The sequence below is a fragment of the Dromaius novaehollandiae genome, chromosome 1, assembly GCF_036370855.1.
Source record: "Dromaius novaehollandiae isolate bDroNov1 chromosome 1, bDroNov1.hap1, whole genome shotgun sequence".
In the NCBI taxonomy this organism is placed as follows: domain Eukaryota; kingdom Metazoa; phylum Chordata; class Aves; order Casuariiformes; family Dromaiidae; genus Dromaius; species Dromaius novaehollandiae.
Window position 1 is genome coordinate 139,472,379 of NC_088098.1, and position 24,239 is coordinate 139,496,617.

General features: G+C 40.7%; 1 protein-coding gene across 2 annotated transcripts in view; it reads right to left on the bottom strand.

The window, feature by feature from the left end:
- Positions 1–24,239, bottom strand: part of CLCN4 (chloride voltage-gated channel 4) — a 49,748-nt gene that overhangs the window by 8,148 nt on the left and 17,361 nt on the right. For both annotated transcript variants that reach the window (XM_026117254.2, XM_026117271.2), the window contains 7 exons: positions 18,444–18,631; positions 12,740–12,862; positions 10,963–11,169; positions 10,790–10,870; positions 9,682–10,227; positions 7,170–7,356; positions 4,337–4,735 (listed from right to left, as the gene is read on the bottom strand). In XM_026117254.2, coding sequence (XP_025973039.1) covers positions 4,337–4,735; positions 7,170–7,356; positions 9,682–10,227; positions 10,790–10,870; positions 10,963–11,169; positions 12,740–12,862; positions 18,444–18,631 — 1,731 coding nt within the window. The remainder of the gene's footprint in view (positions 1–4,336; positions 4,736–7,169; positions 7,357–9,681; positions 10,228–10,789; positions 10,871–10,962; positions 11,170–12,739; positions 12,863–18,443; positions 18,632–24,239) is intronic.

Below are 24,239 nucleotides of genomic sequence, written 5' to 3' on the forward strand. Positions count from 1 at the left end.
GTGAAATATAAGAGCTTTAGGGATCAAACTCTCCTCACTTTAAGCATATAAAGTAGATCTCACCCAAAATGTAGACGCCTATTCCCAAAGGGTGATTCTGACCACCTAAGTTCGCCTAACCTGCCTACACACTCAAGAAAAATCATCAGGAGGCAGCGAGCCTCCTGAAGGTGCTTCTGAGCAATCAAAAATGGCATTGCCATTGATTTTACAGGGAGTGGAGGCATTTCTGTGGTGTGCTTAGTTCTCTGAATGGTAAGAAGGAAACCATAGAGAGGGAAATCACTAGGCAGAAAGTTGTATGCGAACAGGTATTTGACACAGGACTGAGCAGCTATTGCCTGCGTCCAGGGAGTCAGTTGAGCGAGGGAGTCAGAGTACTTCTCCAACATAACCCCTGGGCCACTGAACTGCAAATGTGGGATTTATTGAGCCAGAGAAAGATTCTGATGTGGTCGTGACTGAGAAGGGACTCCAGGAAGATGGTGTCCCAGTTCCTGGCAGGATGCCGGACTCTCTCTCCCCTGGCCACAGTTGGTCTGTTTCTGCAGAGGATGTAACTGATAGCAGCTCTTTTCATTGCCTCCTATGAGACAGGATAGACTCATTTTTTTGCCTATTAAATGACAACTTACTGATCGGACATTTTGCTTAAAAATATTATGGGCTTTGACACTAAGTTGTCACATAGAGATGTACAGTGGTGTCATCATTGATGCCTGCCTAGTAAATCCCACCCAGTCCCACAGTGTATTATGTGCTTTTGTTACACTGCACATTTTGTTACTGAAATGGGCATCAATAGAGCATTATACCTGACAGGCCAGGAAATTCCAGATGGTACAGACTGCAGCAACATGAACTGACAGTCTGTTCCTCTGCTCACCACAACAATCATCTACTTAATGTCAACAAATATTCAAGATCTCTAGCAAGAGAATTAATTATCTGGATCTAATGAACTTGATTGCATGTTCTAGGACATCAACTACCACACATTTGCCACTTTTCCTTTCCAGAGGCCAAGAGATCAGTTCATCGAGATTGTCTCCACTAATCAGCACATACAGTACATCATCCAGAATGAAAGACATCAGCAAAAATTTAAAGCTGTGAGAAATTTCCCTCTTGAAGAGGCAAAGGGGACAGAGCCACAGCTGAGGCTTCTTACTTTTATCCATATTTCTACGTAGTGCAATGCATCATCATGTAGAGGTACCAAAGCTAGTTCCAAGTGAGCAGGTATTCTGCATGGCAAAACGCTGCAAAAGAAGAGATACTAGTCTGGGCCCCGAAGCAGAACAGTTGTGCATCAGCCAAGCTCGGTAACCCTGCTTTTCAGAAGACTTCATTCACTAGCTGGAGTGCTGCACAGATGTGGCTATACCATTTCCAGACATAACTCCAGCATCGCTGGATGCTGCCAGGCTGAGCAAAAGAGAAGAACCTTAACAGGAGACATAAAAGATGCTTCACTGTATATGATGTTTGTCTCTTGGCGAATAAATTTATAGTTTAAGGAGACTTAGGGCATGGCTCCATGAACACACAACTATGAAGCAAGCTGAGGTGGATATTCACAACACTCTCTGGTTACATACAGCATATATGTAGTGGCATCTTCTGCAAAATAATAAATGCGAAATAACTTTGCTCTTCAGTAAAAGAGGATTAACTATCAAGAAATTGCTAGCATGGTACACAATCAGCGATTTGTCCTACCCTTTACTGGGACCATACACTATGTCTTTGGAGAAGTGAAACCAAATCCAGACTTTAAGTCACAAAGACACAAACCATATTCACCTAAAATTATGAAGTACTGGAAAGATGAACCTTTTATCACAGAATTAGTACAGAATGAGATCAGGAGCTGTCATACTCAGCACAAGAGAAAGAGGGTCACCAAAGGTCTCTGACAGCAGAGGCTTTTAGGAAAACTTATCTATGAAGAGACATTTTGGATTTTAAATCTCTGTTCTGCTTCAGATCTTATTAGAGACACTTTTAATTATAGCTGAAATTTTCCTCTAGAAAATGTGGATGTCAAAGAAACAGTTTTCCAACAGGATAACCTTTTGATCAAAACTGTTGGCTGAGTTTATTTTTAATTAATTTCTTTGTTATCCGTGCATAACCAGACTTCTTCAAACATCTCCTAGGAAGCCTATTCAGCCTTGTTGCCATTTATGAGCTGTATCAAAAGACTCAATTCCTCAGACTTTCCTTCTTCTTCTTCACTTCAGACAGTGTCTGATCTTTCTGCTTTTAAAGTAAGGGCCCCACATCTTCACTTCATGCATTTTTTCCACTGCTTGCCTCTCTGCAATGTAAATTCAAAAGGCCATGAAGTTAGGATGGCAGCTAGTATGACAGCCACAACGTGGCATACACAGAGTACAAACCTGAAATAGGGCAGGCCAAATGCATCTAATTAAGATTTTTTACTTTTCACAAGGGAATACAGAAGACATTTGAAAATCATTAGCAAAAGCAGGATAAAATACAAACTCTATTTATTTTATAAGTGGTATCAGCTCTTGACTTTTTCATCTTTGGTGACACTTCAAAAACACATTTTTGGCCTAGCTTGGCCATACGAGGCATCTTTTGCGATTGCCAATGGAAGAATACTCCTCAGAGGAAAAACAGATGTTTAAAGGGAATATTGCAGTTACCAGCTTTGGACATAATCTTGGTGTCATTAAACTCCTCTGCTATTGAGATCAGTACACTGAGTATTATACCCTTATGGAGACTTTTTCCCCCTTGCTTTTGGAGGAGGGAGGAAGGAGGAACCAGTGATGGTGGGATATTAGCAAAAAAGTTAGATTCCCACACTAAATGAAAAATTAATTGAGTTCATAAACTCTTTTCTCTGTAATTGAAACCATGAATTATGTACCAGAAGGAAAAAAATGAGAAAAGCATTTCTTACTGAAGAGAACACTACACAATGTATTATGGGGAGAAAATTGAACTCTGTCATTTCTTTTTTTCTCTTGTATATAGTATCTCAGCAGCAATGACTTTCTTGTATGGAATGAGAAGGGAGGAATCAAGTAACAGCTGTGCACCTTTAAATAAATGAATATAACTTTTAAGTCTAATCACTTGGACTGAATCTCTTTACATTCAGGAGACTAAAATAAACACATCTTTAAAAAATGCATGCTTTGAAGAGCACTATTCTTCAAAGTTTTATTCTAGTTTTACAAAAAGTCCTTGTGAGCAGGAAAGTGAACCTCTAAAATATCTCTGATTTTCTATTTGTGGATTTTATTTCCTCAGCTTTCTCCTCTCCTCAGGAGTTTCCTCAGCTCCATTCATCTGAGCCAACAGCTTTTTAAAGCTGCCTGCACCACAGGAATGAAACAGGCCCACACAGAGTTGAGTAATTCCACTTCAAGGAGATTTGGGTATTGACGTTCCAGTCTGGGGAGCCAGCTGAAAACCTTCCACTTTTCTGTACAATGTAAGGCAACCATGGCCAGCTAGGCAGCAGCTTGCCTGCCTGGCTGACCACGGAATTGTAGGACTGCCCAAATTAGGAGCAGGCTGCAGGGTTGATTTGGCCATGCTGGCAGATCTCTGATGGTCCGGATACTCTGGGTATAGAGAAGGTGCGAACACTTGCTCTCATGTAGAGCACCGGCCTTTACAATCCCCATGTAGCCATCAGGCCGACTGGTAGAGGATCTGATGGGTTAAGATCAGTAATGATCTGCATTGGGCTCTCAGGTAACCAGCCAGCTGTCTACCACTCCCTTGACAAAACCAAGCCATCCTTAACAAACCTTGAGATCTAGTCACATCAAAATCCTCCAGAAGAAAGCTTTACATCCCTAGTGGCAACAGATTGCAGGGGAGAAAAATGCAATAGACACTGCAATAGAAAAAAATACAGGTGGCAGCATGGGCTTGAACCTTGTCACAGGGTGACAAGGGTTCACAACTGCCCCTGCTACCACTGGGAGCTCACGGAGACCTCTGGAAGCTCAACACTGCAGTGTTTTTTTGGTCAGATTCTGACAAAAACTTCTGGCCAAATGAGTTGGGTTTCTCTCTGTTCTCTAGCAGAATTGCGTTACACTGTTGTAAGTGATAACAAAATCTAGCCCACAAAGTCTACCAGGTGGTATGCTGCAATGGAAAAGCTTCTGACTATGAATCCTGGCAACTAGTACAAGCCAAACTTTTGGGAATAAGGTAGATTTGGTTCTTATTCATCCATTCTTCTTATTCATCCATTCTTCAAGGTGAGTAATACTAGTAACATTCTACTTCATCCCTATCAAAATCAGTCTTACAGGTACACTGATAATTCTCTACTCACTTATCGCAAGAATCAGCTCTCGTCTCTGTGCAAATCCAATAAGTCTCTCTGAGTCTTTAGAAACCACTACTGGAAAGCCATTGTAGTCAGTCTCCTTGATTAATGTCTCGACATCCTCCACAGTCATGCTGTCCTGCGTCAGAACAGAGAGAGGAGCTTCACCACGCCTTGGCCTCATGACATCCGTCGCCAGGGTTCGGTGAGTGAATTCATCCTTCACGTCCAGAAATGGGTAACCATTCAGGTGAATGTGAGCCTCGTAAATCCCTTCTTTCCCAAAGGCGTCTGCCACCCACTTGCTTGTGACAGCTGCAGCCATAAGAGGTACGATGTACTCCAGGCCTCCAGTTAGCTCAAACATAATCACCACCAGCGAGACAGTCATTCGGGTAACACCACCTGCCAACAAGGAAAGCAGTGAAGTTCCTCTCAGTGCCCTTTTTTAAGTGTACATATTAAGCAATTTGTTCATGCTTTTGTGTTTTGCATTCAAAGCAGCACAAGATTATTCATGCTGATACTTTGCACTTAAACTTTGCAGAGTATTTTTGTGCTTAGTTCACTGGAGAAAGAGATTTCTTTTTCATCTCCTGCAAATTTCATCAGAAAAAAAGATCGAGTGAACTTACTTAAACCAAAGATGCTAACATTGAAAAGCAGATAATGAATGCTAAGAGACTGAGCTGTCAAACCAGAAAAAATGCAAAAAAATCAATCCTGGATAATATTTTATCCTGGATAAATAAGAAACTAAAATCAGATTCTGCCATTAGCTCTCTAAAATGACTCGGACAATAAGTACCATTGCTGGTTCAAGTGGGAGTATAGAGCTGGGAGCACTGACAGCTGGCCTTCACATTGGCTTAGCTATATCATTCTTACTGAATAAAAATCTAAATATGATTTTTGGGCATGCCGTGGTTACAAAATCTTACGTAAGGACAGTTTAGGGCCACTGCAAGTCACATAACAGCTTAAACCCTAGTTTTTGATACTAGTATAACATACAGTTTGAACTGTATACAACTTGGTTTGAGGCCGTCTAGCACTGTAGCTGTAGACAGAGTCCTAGCTATACTTTTCAGTTTAGTCCTTTTGTATTCATTTTATAAGCAATCTGCTTACCCCTTCAGTTTACATTAAAGGATAAAAATAACCATAGAACTACAGATAAGTTTGTATGTATCACTTTCTTTGCCTCTGTTCAAAAGGTAAATGTAATTAATCTGCTATTTTTAGGCCTCAGAATACAACACCATTTTAGATGAGAGCACTCAGCAAACAGGTCATTAAAAGATGCTTTTAATCCAGCAGCATACAGGAAAATTAAATCAGTAACTATTTAACGTGATGATCAGGACACAACTTTCATCTCAGGAATTCCTTAAACTGCTGACTCTGAAAAGCTGAGAGCAGATACCAGAGTAAGGATCCTTCAGTACTTGCTCTGCTTCTTACAATGTTTTCCTAAGTGTCTGCTTGAGACAGAACGCTGGGCTAGACAGATCTTGGATTTAAGAACTATCAGTGATCATCCTGGTTTATATTTCACTCTACTGTTACAATTGCTGCACATTTGATTTGGGCATTTTAAAAGAGGAAGTGACTGCTGACTAGCAGATGAAGTGGAATATCATAGCAAAATTTTCGTGTGTCATTCCTTTTAGGAACATTAAGACCATTTATGGATAAGAGAAAGCGCAGTACTTTCTGACAGTAATATTTATCCTACCTATTGTTATACATCTACATTGTTGCAAATGTTCACATACAAAACTGGCATTCAGATTGCCTTTATAATCTCTGGAGAAAAACAGGCCCATTTACTTTCACAGCCTAATCCATCTCTTCATATTGCCAGATGAGACCGACCTTTTCAGTTTTTCATTTCTCTACATTGACTGTAAAGAATATTGACACAACAAATGTTGATGTTTACGTTACAGACATCATTATATTTAGACAGACAAGTCCCATCCTTACTTCCTGTATAACTGACTTCGCAAATGATCCTACTTTTCCAGCAAGAGATTCTGGAACTGAAACTCCTCCAGCTCTGCTCTGTCTTTCATTTTGAGTCTACCCGATTATATCAATTATAAGTTATATCTCTCCACTGTTATTTCATCATCTAATGATGATATTGATGATAACATAAGGAGATGGAAAATACAAGTATAGATTGGGAAAGAAATGATAAGGCAGAAATATGTTCAGGTGGTATGCTTGCAACATTCCCATTACATCTATGACTAGAAATTTGATATGTGAGGTATTATTCAATGGTCTTGCTTTAAAAGTTAACAGGCCATGCCTGTTAAAGCCAATAAATCCTTTTGACTGAGTGTAATCAGATTTTGGTCAAAGCCCAAATAATAGTTCAGGTGACCAGAATGTGACAAATGGTCATAAGAACAAGAATTTCTACCTATGGGTAGATCAAGATCAAGATTTGGCCGGAAGTCAGAAATTTGTGCCCTGTATAGTCTACACAAGGAAGCAGCTTTAGTCCAGCTACAGTGGATTTTGTCACAATTCACAAAAAACTACTCCTTGAAAACTTGTAGCCTAAGTATAACTTTTCCTTTCTTTCTGTGTTGGCAGATTATCAGGAGTAGACATGGGTTACTGCAAGCTTCTCTTTTGTTGACTACCTGGCAGGTCATGGGGCCAGCATTTGAGAAAGCTGCCCATGCTTTTCCTCATCATATCTCTTACCGCCAGAACTATCAGCATAGCACCTAACACAAGCTTGAAACTCCCTTAAACATTTTGTAGGTTCCTGAATATCAGTGTTATTCATGCATGAAGCAAAGATCAGCAGGTACTGTACCCAGGCAAGCTGCCGCTCCCACCATAGCATAAAGTCCAGGTGTGACGCAGTCTGCCCCAGGTCTGCACCAGTTCCTGAAGATGATCCAGTCATGATGGTGATATGCCAGCTGCTCAACTCCAATCCCAACCATCCTGCCGGCCATAGCTCCAACAGCCATGCTGGGAATGAAAAGGCCTGAAGGGATCTTGAATAAAATATAGATGTGATAGCCTTGGCAAAAATAACCAGTAATGAAATTACTGATCAAGCAATTAATTAATTATTAATTAATTAAACGTTATGGTAGTGAGAGAACGCTGCTTTCTTATCAAATGTTAGTGCAGAAGGGCACAGTTGTTTGCTAGCCTGCAGTGATGATCCCTCTGGTCTGAGACAGGCATCTGCAGTGAGTGAGGTTGTGCGTCTATACATGTATATTAATAGCTTACATAATTTTAATACATTTTTAAAATTCATTTTGAACCCTAGCCTCTGCATTGTACTAAATTTGATAGATAGATGATATTCTGTATCATAGCCTGTTTTTAAAGTCAAGATGCTCCTGGTTTTGTCTTTGCTGCTTCCTCTTCAGGAGCTGTCATGGGCTTGAGAATAAGCTTAACTGGAAATAACATCCTGAAGTGAACCTCTATCACATGGAGTACTTCACAGCTTTATTACTACTCTTCCAAGCTAAATCAGACCAGGTTTTAAATTAAATGTCAAACAGGATAAAAATTTAGAGAAAGGAGATTGACTGCTCAAAGACAGCTATTTTTTCATCTTAGTTTGCTATAAATTTTCCAGGAAGCTCTATGAATCATTATCTTGTTGTCTGCTACACAGACAAGTCACGAGCCATTAATAGTACTGAAATGAAAGAACAGGCTGTTTTTGCCTTGTCTAAATGAATTTTCTGTTAGATGGCAAGCACAGCTGTCAAGCTGGAGAGAAATTTCTTGATGGAGAAGACAATTCAGAACAGTTGCAAAGGTCTTGCATGCATCAAGTTTTTGTTGCTTTTAGGTGAAAGGATTGGGACAGCTTTTTGAAAATACACCTTGAGCTACCTAGAGAACTCAACTACCAACCTCAGCATGGCTCACAGGCATTACTGCTAATAAGAGCACGAGCAATCTCCCCCGCCCCACAATATGTTATTAATGGTGCTGATACAGTCAGGTTGGGCCTTCTAGATTTGGTGGGTAAAATTATTTTGCCTGTTCTTTTCAAGAACAGTTGAAACTGTCAGTTCTTCTGAGAAGTTTTAAAGGTATATGGCCACACATCAATTGAACAGGCTTAGCAGTTTTAGCTAATAAACAAGCAGAAAAATGACTGGCTGACAACCCCAGCATGGATCATATTCTGTAGTGAAGGGCATTTCAATTCAAATCCTCTTCCAGAAATATTAATATCCAAGTGTTCTGAAGGTCCTATTCATTCTCCCTGATCAGGGAATCAACAGGATTCTGTCACTGCTTCTGACTTTCTACCATTCAAGCAGCTTTTCATCAGTGATGTCCCAAATGGAGAAAAGAGAAAGAAAGAAAGAAAAGGCAAAACTCCAACACCTTCATACTTTTTTCCCCAGTAACAGGCCTTCTAGAGCCTCAGTTCAAGCTCAGTTTTTAATAAAAAATATGTGATGCTTTAGCTTTGAGTGGCATTATATATAGCATATAACTCAGAAAAAATTCACATCATCTGCTGCAATTAGATCCAGAACTAAATGCTCAGATAATGGGAGCTGCAGACAAACAGATATGTGGTTTAAATGGGCTCCAGCAATCAGACATATAAAACTTGCCACAAACAGCTTTCTATATATTAAAAGCTTGGATAAATTGCTCATGGACCTTTCAACACTCTTTTAGGCGGAGGAGGAAGAGTGGGAAGAGAAAGCTGCAAATCCAGAATAATCAAATCATACATCCATCAGTCCTCCCACTCGTTCCCTCTTTCTTCCAAGCTATAGTGCTTAAAAAAATGAAAATTGAACATTTCAGCTAAACTTTTTATAATTTCAGATGTCTATTTTTAATATCTTTTAAAGGTTTTAAATGTGTAAATCAGCAAATCCAAAGCTATTACTTCCCAGAGTGTAGCATAGCCACCCTGAAGCACATTAAGACATTAATCCAACAAGACAAACAACACTGTAAATACTCCATGTATCAGAGAGAGCTGACAGGCAGTTACGGTGGGAATAATGTTGAATTTGCTTGTTGGCAATAGGGCATTTAAATTCTCATCCAGATATCCTTTTCACTTAACAGAACTGAAGATAACTGGAAGGTGCAAAACCAGGGCTCATCCCTCTGCTGTGATTTGGGAATGCAGAGCAAGGTGATGACAGGCAGGTGAATTACCAGGTGTCACAGCGAACACACGCATGGCTAGGTTTAGGCCAGAGGCAGACAAACCCTGTACCCATGGCTGCAGGTAGAAACTTGTACCGTGTGCTGGTGACAACTTCAGCACTACATAGTAAGTGCCACAGTGAACTCTACACCAATCCCTGATTTACCTTCATGCCAAAAGTAAATATTGTGATGACAATTTTAAACACCAAAGCCAAGGCAAGCTGCCACATCGCTGTGTAGACTCCAGGGCCAGCAGGTCTGTCAGGAATGTCATCCACAGGCCGGGTCATGTTTGGGTCATTGATATAGTCACAGAGCTGTGAGGACTCCAGGGCACCGCAGTCATTGAAGAGCTCTGAGATCAGCTCGCTGGTGCTCCTCCGTGTGTACGGGTTAGGGTATGCGATAATAGCGGTGATAGCAGTTATCACAATAACCTCCAGAACTGGGTATTTCCCAAGCCTTGTGGTTTTTCGCCTCCTGCACCAGGCAATGTTGCAGCGGATAAACAGAGTCCCCCAGAGACCACCAAAGACGCCGAGCAGAATGAAAGGGAAAAGCTCTGCCATGTACCAGGGGGTATGATACTCCACGTAGAAAAGGACCAGTCGGCTGTTTCCAAAAGGATTGATGGATCTCAATGTGAAGGCTGCCACAAGAGCAGCAAAAAATGACCTCCAGAGGGTTTTCAGAGGAAAGTAATAACTGACCTAAAACCAAGCAGAGACAGTAAATGTTTCACTGAGTGGGATAGAGGATGTTGCCTTTAATTATTCACATGAGCATTCTGCATGGTAGGATGTTGTATGTTTGTGTGTTTCATCTGTGATTATACGTATGACTTCACTAGGAATATCTGGGACACCAGTTGGGGCCACAGTCAGAATGTATTCACAGATGTCTTAGAAAAAGCATTTTCAGATTTCAGATGGGGAGCTGCAAGCAATTAAAAATTGATGAATCTGAAATCAAAGTTGCTGGATAGGGAAGATAAGATGGGGACTGAAAAGCTTGGGCCACCTTGTAGCAAGCTGAAAGCGGTAGAAAACTCAGCACTATTTCCAGATAGAGTGATTTCATTTGTTTCCAAGAGACCAGAGCTCTTCTTTTACCCAAATTATGCTAAAATATCTGGTTATTTTTAGAAAACAAAGATCATTTTTGCTTTAAAAGAAAGTAAGCATAAAAAGATTTGAAAAATAAAGAGGAATCTTAGAAAAAAGAATTAATTGAAAATATTTGTATTGAAACAAGTTAACTGCAAGGTCTTACCTCTTCCAAACTGAAAAGTACACCTCCAATTGGAGCCCCAAAGGCAACAGAAACTCCTGCAGCTGCTGCAGCTGAAAGCACCTACAAAGCAAATATTTATGTACAAGGCATGAATCTTTTCAAAAACTGCATATCTGCAAAGGGGAATAAAAGGTGATCTGAGCCAACCTCACCTCTCTTCTCTTTCCTTCATTCTTGCTGTACTTTGAGAAAAGGCTGCTGAAGAAGTTTCCACAGCAACAGGCCACATGAACTAACGGCCCTTCTTTCCCAAGGCTGAGGCCTGAAGACACCACCAGAACCAAGGTGACTGTTTTGATTAAAAGTGTCCACTTTCCCAGGTAGCCCCTAATAATGAACCCACTCAAGATGGTTTTTATCTGCAAAGCAGGAAGAACATGTTGAAGAGCTAAAAAAACCTTTTGTACACTGAACTTGCAAATGGAGTTAAAAGTTATCTCAGACTGCTTGAAAAGAGACAGTGAGGGAGAGAACAAAACCTTAGGTAGGGCAACTTTCCCACAACGATATCTGAGCAGGGGTTAAGCAGACCACACTTTTACAGTTATTATGGGTGGTCCCCTGCATCAGTAAGGAGTCTCACAGAGATCAATGGAAATGTGAAACTCCTACATATCCTCTTGGCTTACAAGATCAGAGTTAAACTAGACTGAACAAAGCTAGACAAAGCAGAAAAAAGCTAATAAACACTCATAGACTTCTCCCCGTTAAAACAAGAAAAAAGTTCTAAATATTTGGAATGGCTGTGCCATAAAAACATGCAGGTATTATGCAATGGGAAGGTCCAAGAGATCTTATTTTTACACATTTCCTTTTAATTTTTCATGGGAGTATCTAAACACAATGCATGAGCATTAAACACAGGCTGCAGGGGGGATTTAGACTTGGAACCAGGCCCTGGAAAAATGCTGGAATTGAAGGCTATCCTCACATCCAATGTATCACCTGAAAACAATGTTTTGGAGGGCAAAGGGAGGGTTCATGCCCACTTTTAGCAGTAAGAGGTTGAACTAGGATATGGAGTTGTATTGTCAGAGATTGTCAAGCTTCTGCTTTATTGGCTATGGTAAAAAGGGAATTGGCTGTGACTGTTCAAGTAACATTTTAGAGGTTTCATCTTAACAGCCAGTACAACTAAAAACATTTCTTGAAATACATGCAAGTATCAAGTAAATATGATACTGAATAGCATAAAAACCTGAAACTTGTTTTCTAAAAACTAGATTTAAAGTTAATTGTAAAAACTTACAAAAACTGCTGCTTTCATTAGAAGATTCCTCATTTTAACAGCTTAAATATGCACTGAGGCTCAATATTTAAAATATTAAAAATTAGCTAGAGATTTTGGCTGCCATAATGCTGCCACGCCAGTGTGACATTGTGTTCAAGAGCAGGACAGGACAAGGACAGCCAGACACTTTTCAGGCATCTGAAATGACAAGCATCTCACATCTTCAGTTGCTTGGGTAATCTTAGCTTTGTAGCCCTCCCTCTCTGTTTTTTTGTGTCTGTTTTCTGTTCAAATCTTAGCCTCAAATATGTCTGTCATTTATAATTGGGTCAAGTAATTTAATCCAAGAAAACTTCCACATAACCTTCTCATGAGTAGGTGCCTCAGCCACATAAGATTGGAGTCTATAAAGAGATGACTGGGAACCTTTGATTTTTAATTCAAAGTCTAGCAATGAAGAAGTGGGTACATGAACTGTCACACTGGCATTTGAAAATATTCTATTATGAATAATTTAGATGGCTACCACAAAGACAGGTTAGACAAAGGAATGAAGATAAATGAGTCAGAAAGACAATCTTCAGACAACTTGTTCCTATGCTATTTTATAGTACAGTCCTAGAATGGGAAAAGGCCACAAATAATCTTTTCTTTGTTTTGTTTGGGTTTTAGATATCCATCCATGAAGAGAAACTCACCTCTGGGATTCCAGAGCCACAAGCATAGGGAGCAAACACTCTGACCAGAGAGACTGCCAGGAAAGCAAAACATAGAGCCCACATAATGTATAGAAAATAGTTTAGAATGTAAGCACTTGCACCCTAGAAAAATAACAGTAACAAACATTGTTAGACAAATGCAGTTTGGTGACTCTCATGCTTCTGCTAGGGATCATGACAGCATGGAGCCAAGTCTTTTCATTTATATCCTAGCTGCTACTTTTGCATGGGAAGGACAAACTATTTTATACACTCCAACAATTTTCTTATCCATGTAATATATATCTAACTGAATCCGTGCAGTCTGTTTGCAAGAGACCCAAATGCCTTACACAGAACATCCTTCAAACACTAAAAAATTAAGCCAACCATGTAAAGTTCTGAAACATCAAACAAATCTGATATAAGGGTAAATACAATTGGCAATAAAAAAGCATCCAGTGAAGGAACCTGTTGTGATCACCCCATGGCGGGTCTCTCTGAGATGTTGGCTGCATTTAGTGATCCCCTTGCCTAATCACAATGGCCAAGAAGTGACAAGGGATGACACCGGGAAGCCCTTTTCTCTGAGGGCTGGTGTTGAAAGTTGAGCTCTCCATGTTAGTGGCAATCCTTTCAAACTATATCCCTGTATATATTAGTCACTAGTTCAGTTCACAGAGTGGAAGGGTAAAAGCATCAACACATCTTTCCTTCTAAATGACACTATCTATGATAGATCTGAAAATCATTTGAAAACACGATAGCTTGACAGATCCCACTCAAACACATCTCTGTCATTTTTGCCCTGATATTATAAAAGCATTCCAGTCTATAAAACCTATCTTCAAGCTAAATAGCTTTACTTTATGGACAGAATGGAAATGACAATGATCGTTAGCCACACTTGACTGTGCAGTGCTGTACTGAAAGTGTAGTCTGTAGCAAGCTTCAAGTTCTCTGCCTATCTCAATAGTGAAGTCAAAATTATAGTTAAAAGCTGCATTAAAATACCCTCTTTTTTCACAGGAATAATTTTTGAGATGAGTTTCAACAAAATGTGTCTTATGCCAAAAACACCATCTAGACAGACAAAAAAGAACACAGTCAGAGACATCAACTTGGTACAAGAAGTTTAAGCTGTCAATAATCTCCTCCACCAACATGACACTACAGAATAAAAAAAAAAAAGAACCTCAGACTGGTATAAACCCTTCACCTCTAAGTGAACTCTTCCTACAGGATGCAAGCCCAGCTGCTCAAGAACATCAGGGCCCTTGTCTTTGCTCTGCAGGACAGAAGCCTGGATATCAACATTAAGATAAATCAAGCAGGAAAACAGGCATTAATCAGTTGTAGCATGTCTTCAGTTAACAGAGCTGGCCAGACCTGGTTCCCAGTCAACGAAAACCTAGAGCTGAAAAGTCTCCCTGTTTACAGTCCTGCAAAAATCAACCTTTAACAGCATGGATAGCACCATCTTTCAGGTGTCTATCCAAAGGAAAAGAAAATAGAGAACCACTGCCCTTATCCTGATAGGTGTATTTGGAAGAAGGGCAATTCCTTAGGTTCCTGCTGTGCTTGCTGATGTTATCAGCTGGCTTCGCTGAAAACAGCAGAAGAGCAATACATCATCCCAAATGCCCTGAGACTAAGCAGTCATGGATTCCACACTCACAATGATTGACATTCGTCTGTAGTAATCATGGATCTTTGTTGCTACAGCTGAAGGCTGTCTGTCCCATTTCCTTTTGAATGTCTTCTCCTAGTGTTTTCAATTAAAAACAGCTATGGCAATACTCACTCTTCCTCTAGAGAAAACTCTGGATATGGTGCTCCAGGGCAAAATTCTCTCATTAGTGTGAACCTGGATTAGCTCCAAAGACCACCAATGCCCTTACAAGTATTTGGTCCTAAACCATTGAGCTAAAGCTGCAGTTTTGATTCCAAATTCACTTGTGTCAAATTAACATTTTTTCTTTTAACTTCCTCTTCTTTCACATCTCAGAAGTCACATGAACACTGTGACAGCTCATTACTGCAATCACACATACACCTACTGCACTGTAACCAGACCCCACAAGGGTCTATGTGGCCAGTTCAGTCTTATCCCTTGAGACAACTCTAACTGTTACATTTTCCAGATATCTAGCATTCTGCAGGTCCAGTCCAGAAATTTTAATGATTAATAATAATAAAGCCTTTGAGAAGAGAAGTAGTAGTAACTCAGTATAGCAAATGGCTGATTCCTCATTCATTGCCTGCCATTCCTAAGGCCCTGAATCAGTAAAAGTATTAAGCATGTACACTGGAATCAGACACTGATAAAATTCATAGGCAGAGAGGACCCTGCTAAGACCTTTTCTACTAGCAGCTCAAAGGACTGACCTTGGCAACAACAGCGATGAAGCAAGCAAGGAAAACTTAGGATTTTAGTTTGCAAGAACTAGCAATATTTCAAATCTGGTTTCAGTCTAATGCAGAATGAATGGAATACAATTGAAATCAACCCTCACAAACAAAGGATACTGAAATAAAATACATCCCTCAGGATGTCATCCATTGCATACTGATGCTCCTAGTCTACAAAGCTTGAGAGCTCTACTCTGACTCGATGGGGGATCTCACAGCTTGCAGACTCCCTCCTATGGACTCTACAGCAATGTGTCTCCTCAAGGCTCACAAGCCTGACAGATTCAAGGCTGTTAAAGTGGAAAGTAGGCTCCAGGCAGAGAAGGGCTTCTATGCCTTGCAGTTTTCAGCTTTGTGATAGGAAATCAAGAAGCACTAGCATAGGAATCCAGTCCATCACTGGATCCAGTGTCATGAGCCATGAAGAACGCACAGTCCTCCCTCTGCCTGTATAGACATGAGGCACTAGAAATGGGATCCTCAGCTCTGGTGCAGTCAAGGTTAGGACCAAGCTGGATCTGCAGAATAGGGTCACCAGATACCAGCTACAGAATCTGCCTATGATGTAGCTGAAGTGGGTGGCATCTGAAGCGCTTTTATGCACCTGCTGCAGCCCAGGGGATTTGTCCCTTGGAAACTCTCCTACACCAGAAAGTTCTTTACCTGCTCTTTGGAACAGAATCAGGACCAGGGGCATGAACAGTATTACTGGCCTGTAAAACAGTGATTAGGGAAGAAAACATAGCCTGGTAGGTTTCTGATGTGCTATCATGTTTTCCATAGTAATTTATATCAAGATGCCACTTTGGGCTCATTTTATAAGAGGACCAGAATTAAATCATTTTAAGAGATGCCATAGGAAATGTCACAGTTCTCAGTGGGAACATATGTACAGGGCTTATCACAATCATAAATAGCCAAAACCACATGGAAGAACAGGTCTAAATCTTAGTCCTCAAAATGTCAACTTTAGTTGGCTATGATAGGAGTCACAGTCGTGCATAAAAAGAAGACAAGTCTGACCAGACTACCTTTAGGGAAATTGCTCCAAGAACTTTTTGTCTAAAATGTGCTCTAAATTAGTCCTTCTGTGCACTGCTGTTCTATAGGTCTGTTACTCAAATGTCTAGTGCAAAGTGAAGCAACTTACAAAGAAAATGAAAAATTATCTAGAAACCAAACTAAACAAAATATATTTTAATCACTCCTAGAGGATTCTGTACAAGTACAGAAATTATGCAAAGCTTGCGCATATATTGTAAATCTTTTGCTACAGAGCAGAATTTTTACTTTCCATATTCACATTTTTGGTGGAGTATTGGTCTTTAACTATGATTTCCATGTAACCGTCAGTAATAGACAGCCATAATACTAATATTACAGTATCCATTGGGTCATGGCAGCCAGAAATATACAGATTTTTGAGGCCCACTTGTTTTAAGCAACTAAAACTAACCCAAGATGAACTTTTTTTTTCTCTCTCTCTCACAGTGATAATATACTAAGGGGTCAGAAGCCCAGTTTGAATACAGAGTGAGCAAAGTTTCACGGTGTCCACCTAGATGCTACCTTTTTTGCAGCCCACAGCATACAACGGTCATGACTTCTGAGTTCATGTAGCAGGTAAAAGCAATATATATTCTCAAGGACATGCTCCGTTTATATACTCCAGCACTTCAGAGTAACTGCGTGTCAAACACTTGCACGGGATTTCCAAATCCCATAATGATTGTAACACTCCCTCTTTTTCTCCCTTCCCATACTTTTTGTTCCTTTAAATTACAGCATCATCCCCAGTCCTGCAACTTTATACCAGGACAATATTTCTTCAGTGTTACATAGAGACAACCATCTGTTTATGAAGACCAACAAAAACCTAGCGAACCTCTGGCAAAGGGAAGTTTGGCACTATGAACTAGCAACTGTACAGAAGAGATTTCTGCCTGAGAGTAAATGGTGAGAATATTCAGGAACAGTCAGCACCTCACTACTTTCACTACTGTTAATTAGAACTACGGAAAATTGGGCCATACATATTCACAGACACTCTCATCTAGTGTTACTTGTGCTGTAAATCTAAAGCAGCACTACGATGAACACAGACGACAAACTCTTGTACAGCAACAAAGCTACCCGCACAGACTTTCAGCAGGATCACCTCCATGGTGGGGAAGACCTAAGGCAATTTCTCTGAGTCGCCCATTTTTTAATTCTGATATATCACCTCATTGGAGATGCTTTTTCCCATTAAAATACACCTTTTCTTCCACAGCTATGGACCAAACTGCATCACTAGATATTAAAAAAAGAAGTCCCACTACACACTTCAGGACCCGATAAGCCAGTTCTCCTCAGTGCCACATCCCTCCCACCCATATTCAGTTCACCTTGTCTTGAGTCATCTATAGAAACGGAAGATTTTTTTCAACACCATAATTTTGCCCAAAAGATTGAGTTTTGAAGTGCTCAGGATCATTCAATACATTGAATAACTTGAATAATTGAAGTTATATGAATAACTTGTCATATCTTTAATAAAAGAATCATCTGCTAAAAATATGGAAAGGCTTTCTTTGATGTCTTCAAAACAAAATGTTCACATGTTTTTGTTTGAAGTAGCATTCTTTGTATTAAAAATTACTACAATTGAAAACAAGGGATAGAAACAAGTTTTTAAAATATACGTTTCATATCAGTCCAGATCAGTTCTTTTCCCTTCACTTCTCTTCCCCTTTCCCCCTGCAAATTTTTTAATTTGGCCGTCTCCCAGGGAGTCCATTATTTCCTCAACTTTTGGTGCTAGCCAAATATTTTGCTATCTGATAAAGAAACTGATTTCAAGGGCATAACAAGCAGTCCATATGCAGTTCCCACTACTACTAAGAGCACTTGAATACAGAAAACCCATCTTCAGCCCTGAAAATTTCCTCCTAAGTGTATTTGTCAGGGGCAATCTTTTTTCTCCTAGAAAACATGTTTAAAAGAAAAGTTTGGATAGGAGCTAAGGTCCACCAGTGGTTATGTTATGAGTGTTGTGAAACACTCCTTTGTTTTAAAACTGATAAAAAAGAGGGAGATCTCACACAGTTTTCCAGATTCCATTGCACTTGACACTGAAACAACGGGACCTATCCCAAGGTAAGCAGATATTGCTTGTGGAAATGTTTCTTTTACAACACTCTCAGTTCCTTACTTTCTCTTTCAGAGGAACTCTCTGGTGGGAATATCAGAAGGTATGAAAAAGGGCATTCCCTAGCCTGCTGAGACCCCAGCCTAATCAGGTCTCCCATACCTCAGACTGGTTTACAAGAAGTTCAGACCATTTCTGCCACTGGGGACATTTGTCCCTGTCATCAAATGTAGTTTCGTTAGACGTCCAGCAGCACTGCTCATGGCTGTACCAGAACGCAGATAAGCAGACACCCTCCTTCAGGTCTGTCATCCAATCCACAGCTAAATCTATCACTCCAGCCAACGTGCCTGGAAAAAGAAATGCATGAAAAGAAACCAGGACATAGAAAATATCAGGAATTACCAAATCACAGGGAAAATACATCTAATTATAATAAAAGCAAAAATACACACTCTGGAGAACTAGCTGCAAAGGCATTACTAATGTAGGGCCTGATCCTGCAGTCTGTTCCAGCCAGGTGCACCTGAAGTCAGTGGGACTTCACTCAGGGTCTCTATATACATACTAGGCTGCAGGGCTGAAGCCACACAGCATGTTTAAGGTGGGGGGAAGGAGAATACATGTACTTGCCCATAGTTACATGAGACCCAGCATAATGACCCTGAAAAAGAATGATTCCAGAAAAAATGAGGAGGCCAAATTCTGACTTATGGACTTAAAGGAACCAGACCAATGTTACATTCATTAGCAGTCCAAACATGCAGAATAAAACTATTCTTCAAATCCTCTCTTTGTAAGACTTTCACTTAATTTCACAAGCAGTTTTTCCTAGGAATTACACAGAGCAACAGTGACATCCAGCGGCTAACTGACAGAAAAGTGTAAAATCTATACTGCGAGTCCCCACAGTGAACATCTTGCTTCTCTATTATATTTGCTAATTGACAAAAAAAAGAAAAAAGAAAAAAAAACCCTCTCACATAACATGGAAAGTCTGAAATTGTTTCACAGGTAGAAGTCAGAAACATTTTTATGGTTAATCATTTATTCAGCAAGAAATACAACTTCAGGAAACCATTCACAGATTTGAACAGAATTCATCAATTCATTTCATCAGGAGAAAAATGCTGAAAATGTTTGGGGAAAGGCAAAATTGTTTGTGTTTACATTTCCAAAACTTTTGGTTTTGCAGCTCCTGCCAAAAACCCAATGAAGGAAAGGGGTGAGAGGGGGTTGCTCCCCTTATCCCTAACTGCTAGAGTACACAGGTGGATTCAAGAGCCAGTTTGACCTGAAACAAAAGTTTTCTGCTTTTCATTTCTGTGAAAGAGGAAAATAAATATTTCAGTTAATTCAGGCATGTGTGACCTGCTTTCTATTCCACCACAGAAACAAAAAAAATCAAAAGTTCACAGAGCCTTACACAAAACTACATCTTGTCACTCCTTTAAGAAGAATACCTGTCACCACACTGGGACTAGCAATATAACTAAGACAGCAAAGAAGAATTTTGTGTACTGTAGGAACAGTCCGAAGAACTATAGAGATATACCAGCTAAGAGCACAAAAAAAGCTACAGCAAGGAGCTCTGTTATCTGCGCCAAGGATTTTCTCTCATAAAGACCTTGACATTCTCTTGCTTACCTTTCCAGTTTCACAAATTTCTGTGGAAACAATGAACCATATCCTTAGATGCTGATAAATCACTGTTGCTAGTAACGTCATCATGTGCAGTTTAGTGAGTTTTGCAGTGAACTCTAAATTCTCCTTCTTAGATTTTCTGAAAGTTTCAGGAAATAGCATAAAGAAGACTCAGCCCTTGGACACGAGCACAAAATGCTGTGCCTCTTGCATTTGTTGATGGCCATTTGTCATTCTCTGTAGTCACCCCAATCTTCAAAACTCACATCACACCTAATCAGGCTATTCAGTGTTAATGCTACTTAGCAGAGGGTGCAAAGGAAGGCAGGCTACTGAATATTTTTTCCTGATAAAGTGACCTGTCACAAAGTGAGTAACAGATTGAGGGACAAAATTCAATTCTCTAACGTAACAGGTTTATATATACCACAGCGCCTCTAAGAAAATGTGTTTAAGTATGCTACTGATCTAATCCCTTTTGCCAAAGGCTTTGGGGATCTAAAGATCCTCTAAAGAGGAAATTGCTACATGCAGTTTATTATACATGCAGTTTATTATACATGCTTTACAGAAAATAAAATCATGAGAGGAGAAGGCCAGCACTTGCAGGGTAATGGTGCGATGGCTATTGCTTCATAAGCCAAGAGATCAAGACTAAAATTTTTACAAGTGCTGACAAATTTTTACAAGTTCTAGTCTAACAACTTTAAGTCAAATTAATGGAAGTTGTAGGCTGCTCAGCACCTCAGAAAGTCAAGCCTTTAATTTTTTTGTGCTAACCATCGCTGTCTAGGCACGTCACTGGACCTCTGTTACATAGCAGAAGTCTATCTCCATCCTTCTCCTTCAGAGGAGCTGAGCTTTCTCTTTCCCAGAATAAAAAATAATGAAACACTCCAAAGCCAGGAAAGAGTTCAGTTCGTTTTTGGATATTAGCCTTTTCCCTCTCTCTTTTTTTCTTTGGCTGATGATTGCCAAACACTTTTCCTTTGAAACCCTCTAATAAGAATACTAAAAATTTGCTTTGAAAACATGTTTTTTCATATGCACCTGTGCCAGAAAACTGCATCACTCAGGTGGCATGGGAATGAAATACAAGGGGGGGATTTTTGCATGTCCAGTTCCAAGACATTATATTAGCATTAGAATGATAGTATTGTTTGTCACATAGCTTTAAAAAAGCTATGGGGCACTGGAGGACTGAGGTTACTCCTTTTGATCATGTCAGTCTAACATGATTGAAGAAGTACATCTGTCTAAAGTGCTGCAAAACCTGAAAGATAGAGTTGACTAAATTGGTGTGGTTGAGACTTCTAGATCACTTTAAACTCCTGGACCTGAGTAACTTTTCCTCTGGGAATCTGTAGATGCTCTACCTGTTGCACACCTTTCTTCCGCTGTTCCTCTGCCTCCGCAGAAGTCCCACCTGAAGTCCCCAGCCTTCACCCCCAGCAAGGGGACAGCAGCAGCTGCATGCTCCTCATACCCTGGATACTACTGCTGCTGCTTTCTTCTCCTCCCCCAGACCTTGCTATCCCCTTTCCTCACCTTCAGCAGTGCCTGGACTCAGAGGTAACGAACAGCTACCTAAGATAAAGCTCCCTAGAGCTTGCTCTGTTGCTATGCAATGAGGCAGGATGCTCGCTAGCACAGTGTTGCCTCACTCAGTGCAGCAAGTAGCTTCTACTTTTATAGCAAGAGGGATTGTGGAGAAGCAAGGCTGCTCTGGAGCTGGAGGTCCACACAGTCCTGCTTAGTCATATAAGTGTCCTCCTGGCAGCCCATCTTCTCTAAGCAGGCAATATTCCAAGCAGAAAGGGAAATGGTGTGAAGTGCCTCTTGACTGCCTTACAAACCTCATCTCCTCCCTTGTTCACACTTGGTCTACCTACATCCTACCTTCAACCTACCTACACCCACTCATCAATAATCTCCAGTTCGAATAGGTGCTTACCCCTCTGGGAGGCTGAGCTGGTGAATCTCCATCTTTGCCCTGCCCCAGAAGTGCTGGAGGCATACAGATGCTATTTCCAATAGCAGGAAGCAAAAGTCTACAGGGATCAGCTCAAATCATGAGTGTGCAGGTGATTTTTGTTCTCTGATTTACAGGTCCTTGCCTCAGTTTAAAAGCAGACTAATTTGATTTGACTCTTTAAGGTAAAAGAAGCTATTCTGCATCCATATTGTTGAGCCAGTTGCAAAAGCTGAAACATCTTAGCTCCCTCAACCTATCTTCCTAAGTGGGAGGTACAATCATTCGAGCTTATCAGAGGCCAGCAATTCTGGCTTTCAACAGCCTCGAGGATTTCAGAACGAACTTCCATTGCAGACTAGAACTGAAACAAACCCTTTGGGTTATTTTTACTAAAATGGGAGTGCATGAGTATATATTTATCACAGTCTCTAAGTGAGTGGAGTGGGTATTGACCGGCTTGTGGGAGGCTTGTTGCTCAAGAGCTTGCTCTGTTTTGCAAACAGAATTTTCCATCCCAGATGCTCCAAATAAGGTCAGCCGTGGCCTTCAGCTTGGGTTCAACATCTCTGGCTAGTGTACAGCCTATCAGGATCTCTCTCTTCCAATCTCACTTTCCCATCAAATCTTTTGTGGAAACCATAAAATAACATATTTTAATAAATTACAGTATCACAGAACACAGAATCACAGAATATTTGGGGTTAGAAGTCACCTCTGGAGATCACCTGCTCCAACCCCTCCTGCTCAGGCAGGGTCACCTAGATCAGGTTGCCCAGGACCATGTCCAGATGACTTTTGAATATGTCCAAGGATGGAGACTCCACAGTCTCTCCAGGCAACACGTTATTCAGCCACCCTCACAGTGAAGAAGTGTTTTCTTGTGTTAAAGCGGAATTTCCCATATTTCAGTTTGTGCCCACTGCCTCTCGTCCTGTCACTGGACACCACTGAGAAGAGTTTGGCCCTATCCTGTTGACAAATATTCCCATCAGATATTCACACACATTGATCAGATCCCCCCCCCCAAGCTTTCTCTTCTCCAGGCTAAACAGGCTCAGCTCTTAATCTCTCCTTGTATGTCAGACACTCCAGTCCCTTAATCACCTTTGTGACACTGTGAATCGAAGGACTTGCTCCAGTAGCTCCATGTCTCTCTTGTACTGGGGAGCCCAGACCTGGACACAGCACTCCAAGTGTAACCTCCCCAGGGCTAAGTAGAGGGAAAGGACCCCCTCACTTCACCTGCTGGCAACACTCTACCTAATGCAGCCCGAGGTACCATCGGCCTTCTCAGCCACAAGGGCACATTGCTGGCTCATGGTCAACTTGGGGTCTAGTAGGACCGCAAGGACTTCTCCTCAAAGCTGCTTTCCAGCAGGTCGGCCCCCAGCCTGTACTGGTACATGGGATTATTCCTCCACAGGTGCAGGAGTTGGCTTTTCTCTTTGTTGAACTTCATGAGGTTCTTCTCTCCCCAATTCTCCAGCCTGTCAAGGTCCCTCTGAATAGCAGCACAACCACCTGGTGTATCAGCCATTCCTCACAGATTTGTATCATATGTGAATTTGCTGAGGGTGCATTCGAGCCCATCATCCGGGTCATTAATTAAGATTTTGCACAGTACTGGCCCCAGTATTGACCCCTGGTGGACACCAGTAATGGCTAGTTTCCAGCTGGACTTTGTGCTGCTGATCACAACTCTCTGAGCCTGACGGTTCAGCCAGTTTTCAATCCACCTCACTGACCACTTATCTAGCCCTAGTACTAGTACTTCTTCAGCTTGTCTATGAGGATGTTATGGGAGACAGCATCAAAAGCCTTACTAAACCATCAAACCACAAAATAAATCACAAAATAACATATTTCATCAAAAAATGCCAAAATGTCACTTCAGGAATGATAATTTCTTGAGAACCTCCCTAATAATTCTCAAACTTTTAAACAGCTATAATAAATGTATTAACTTGATTGTTGGTAAGCAAGAAATTCACACTGGAAAATTCACACTTTTCCACCTGGGTGGAAATTGTGTGAAACTTTGCATCATGCTGTTACTGAGCAGCCTGATACAAGAGTGCCCTGATAGAACTGAAAAAATCATAAAAAACATTAACAGCAGCTGTTTCAACTTGGTAATGGAAGTGCAGCTTTCCAAGTTGGAAGATGTGCTAAACTGAGTGGGAGACAGGAGAAACTCAGGAAATTAATGAATTTGCCATCTGAGTTTGAGCAGGTTGTTAAAAATGTAATGTCTGTCTGGCTTGGGAGCAGATTTGGAACTAAGTATTCTCCCTTTCTGCATTTATAGAGAAGATAACCCAGTGAATCTAGCAGTTTAC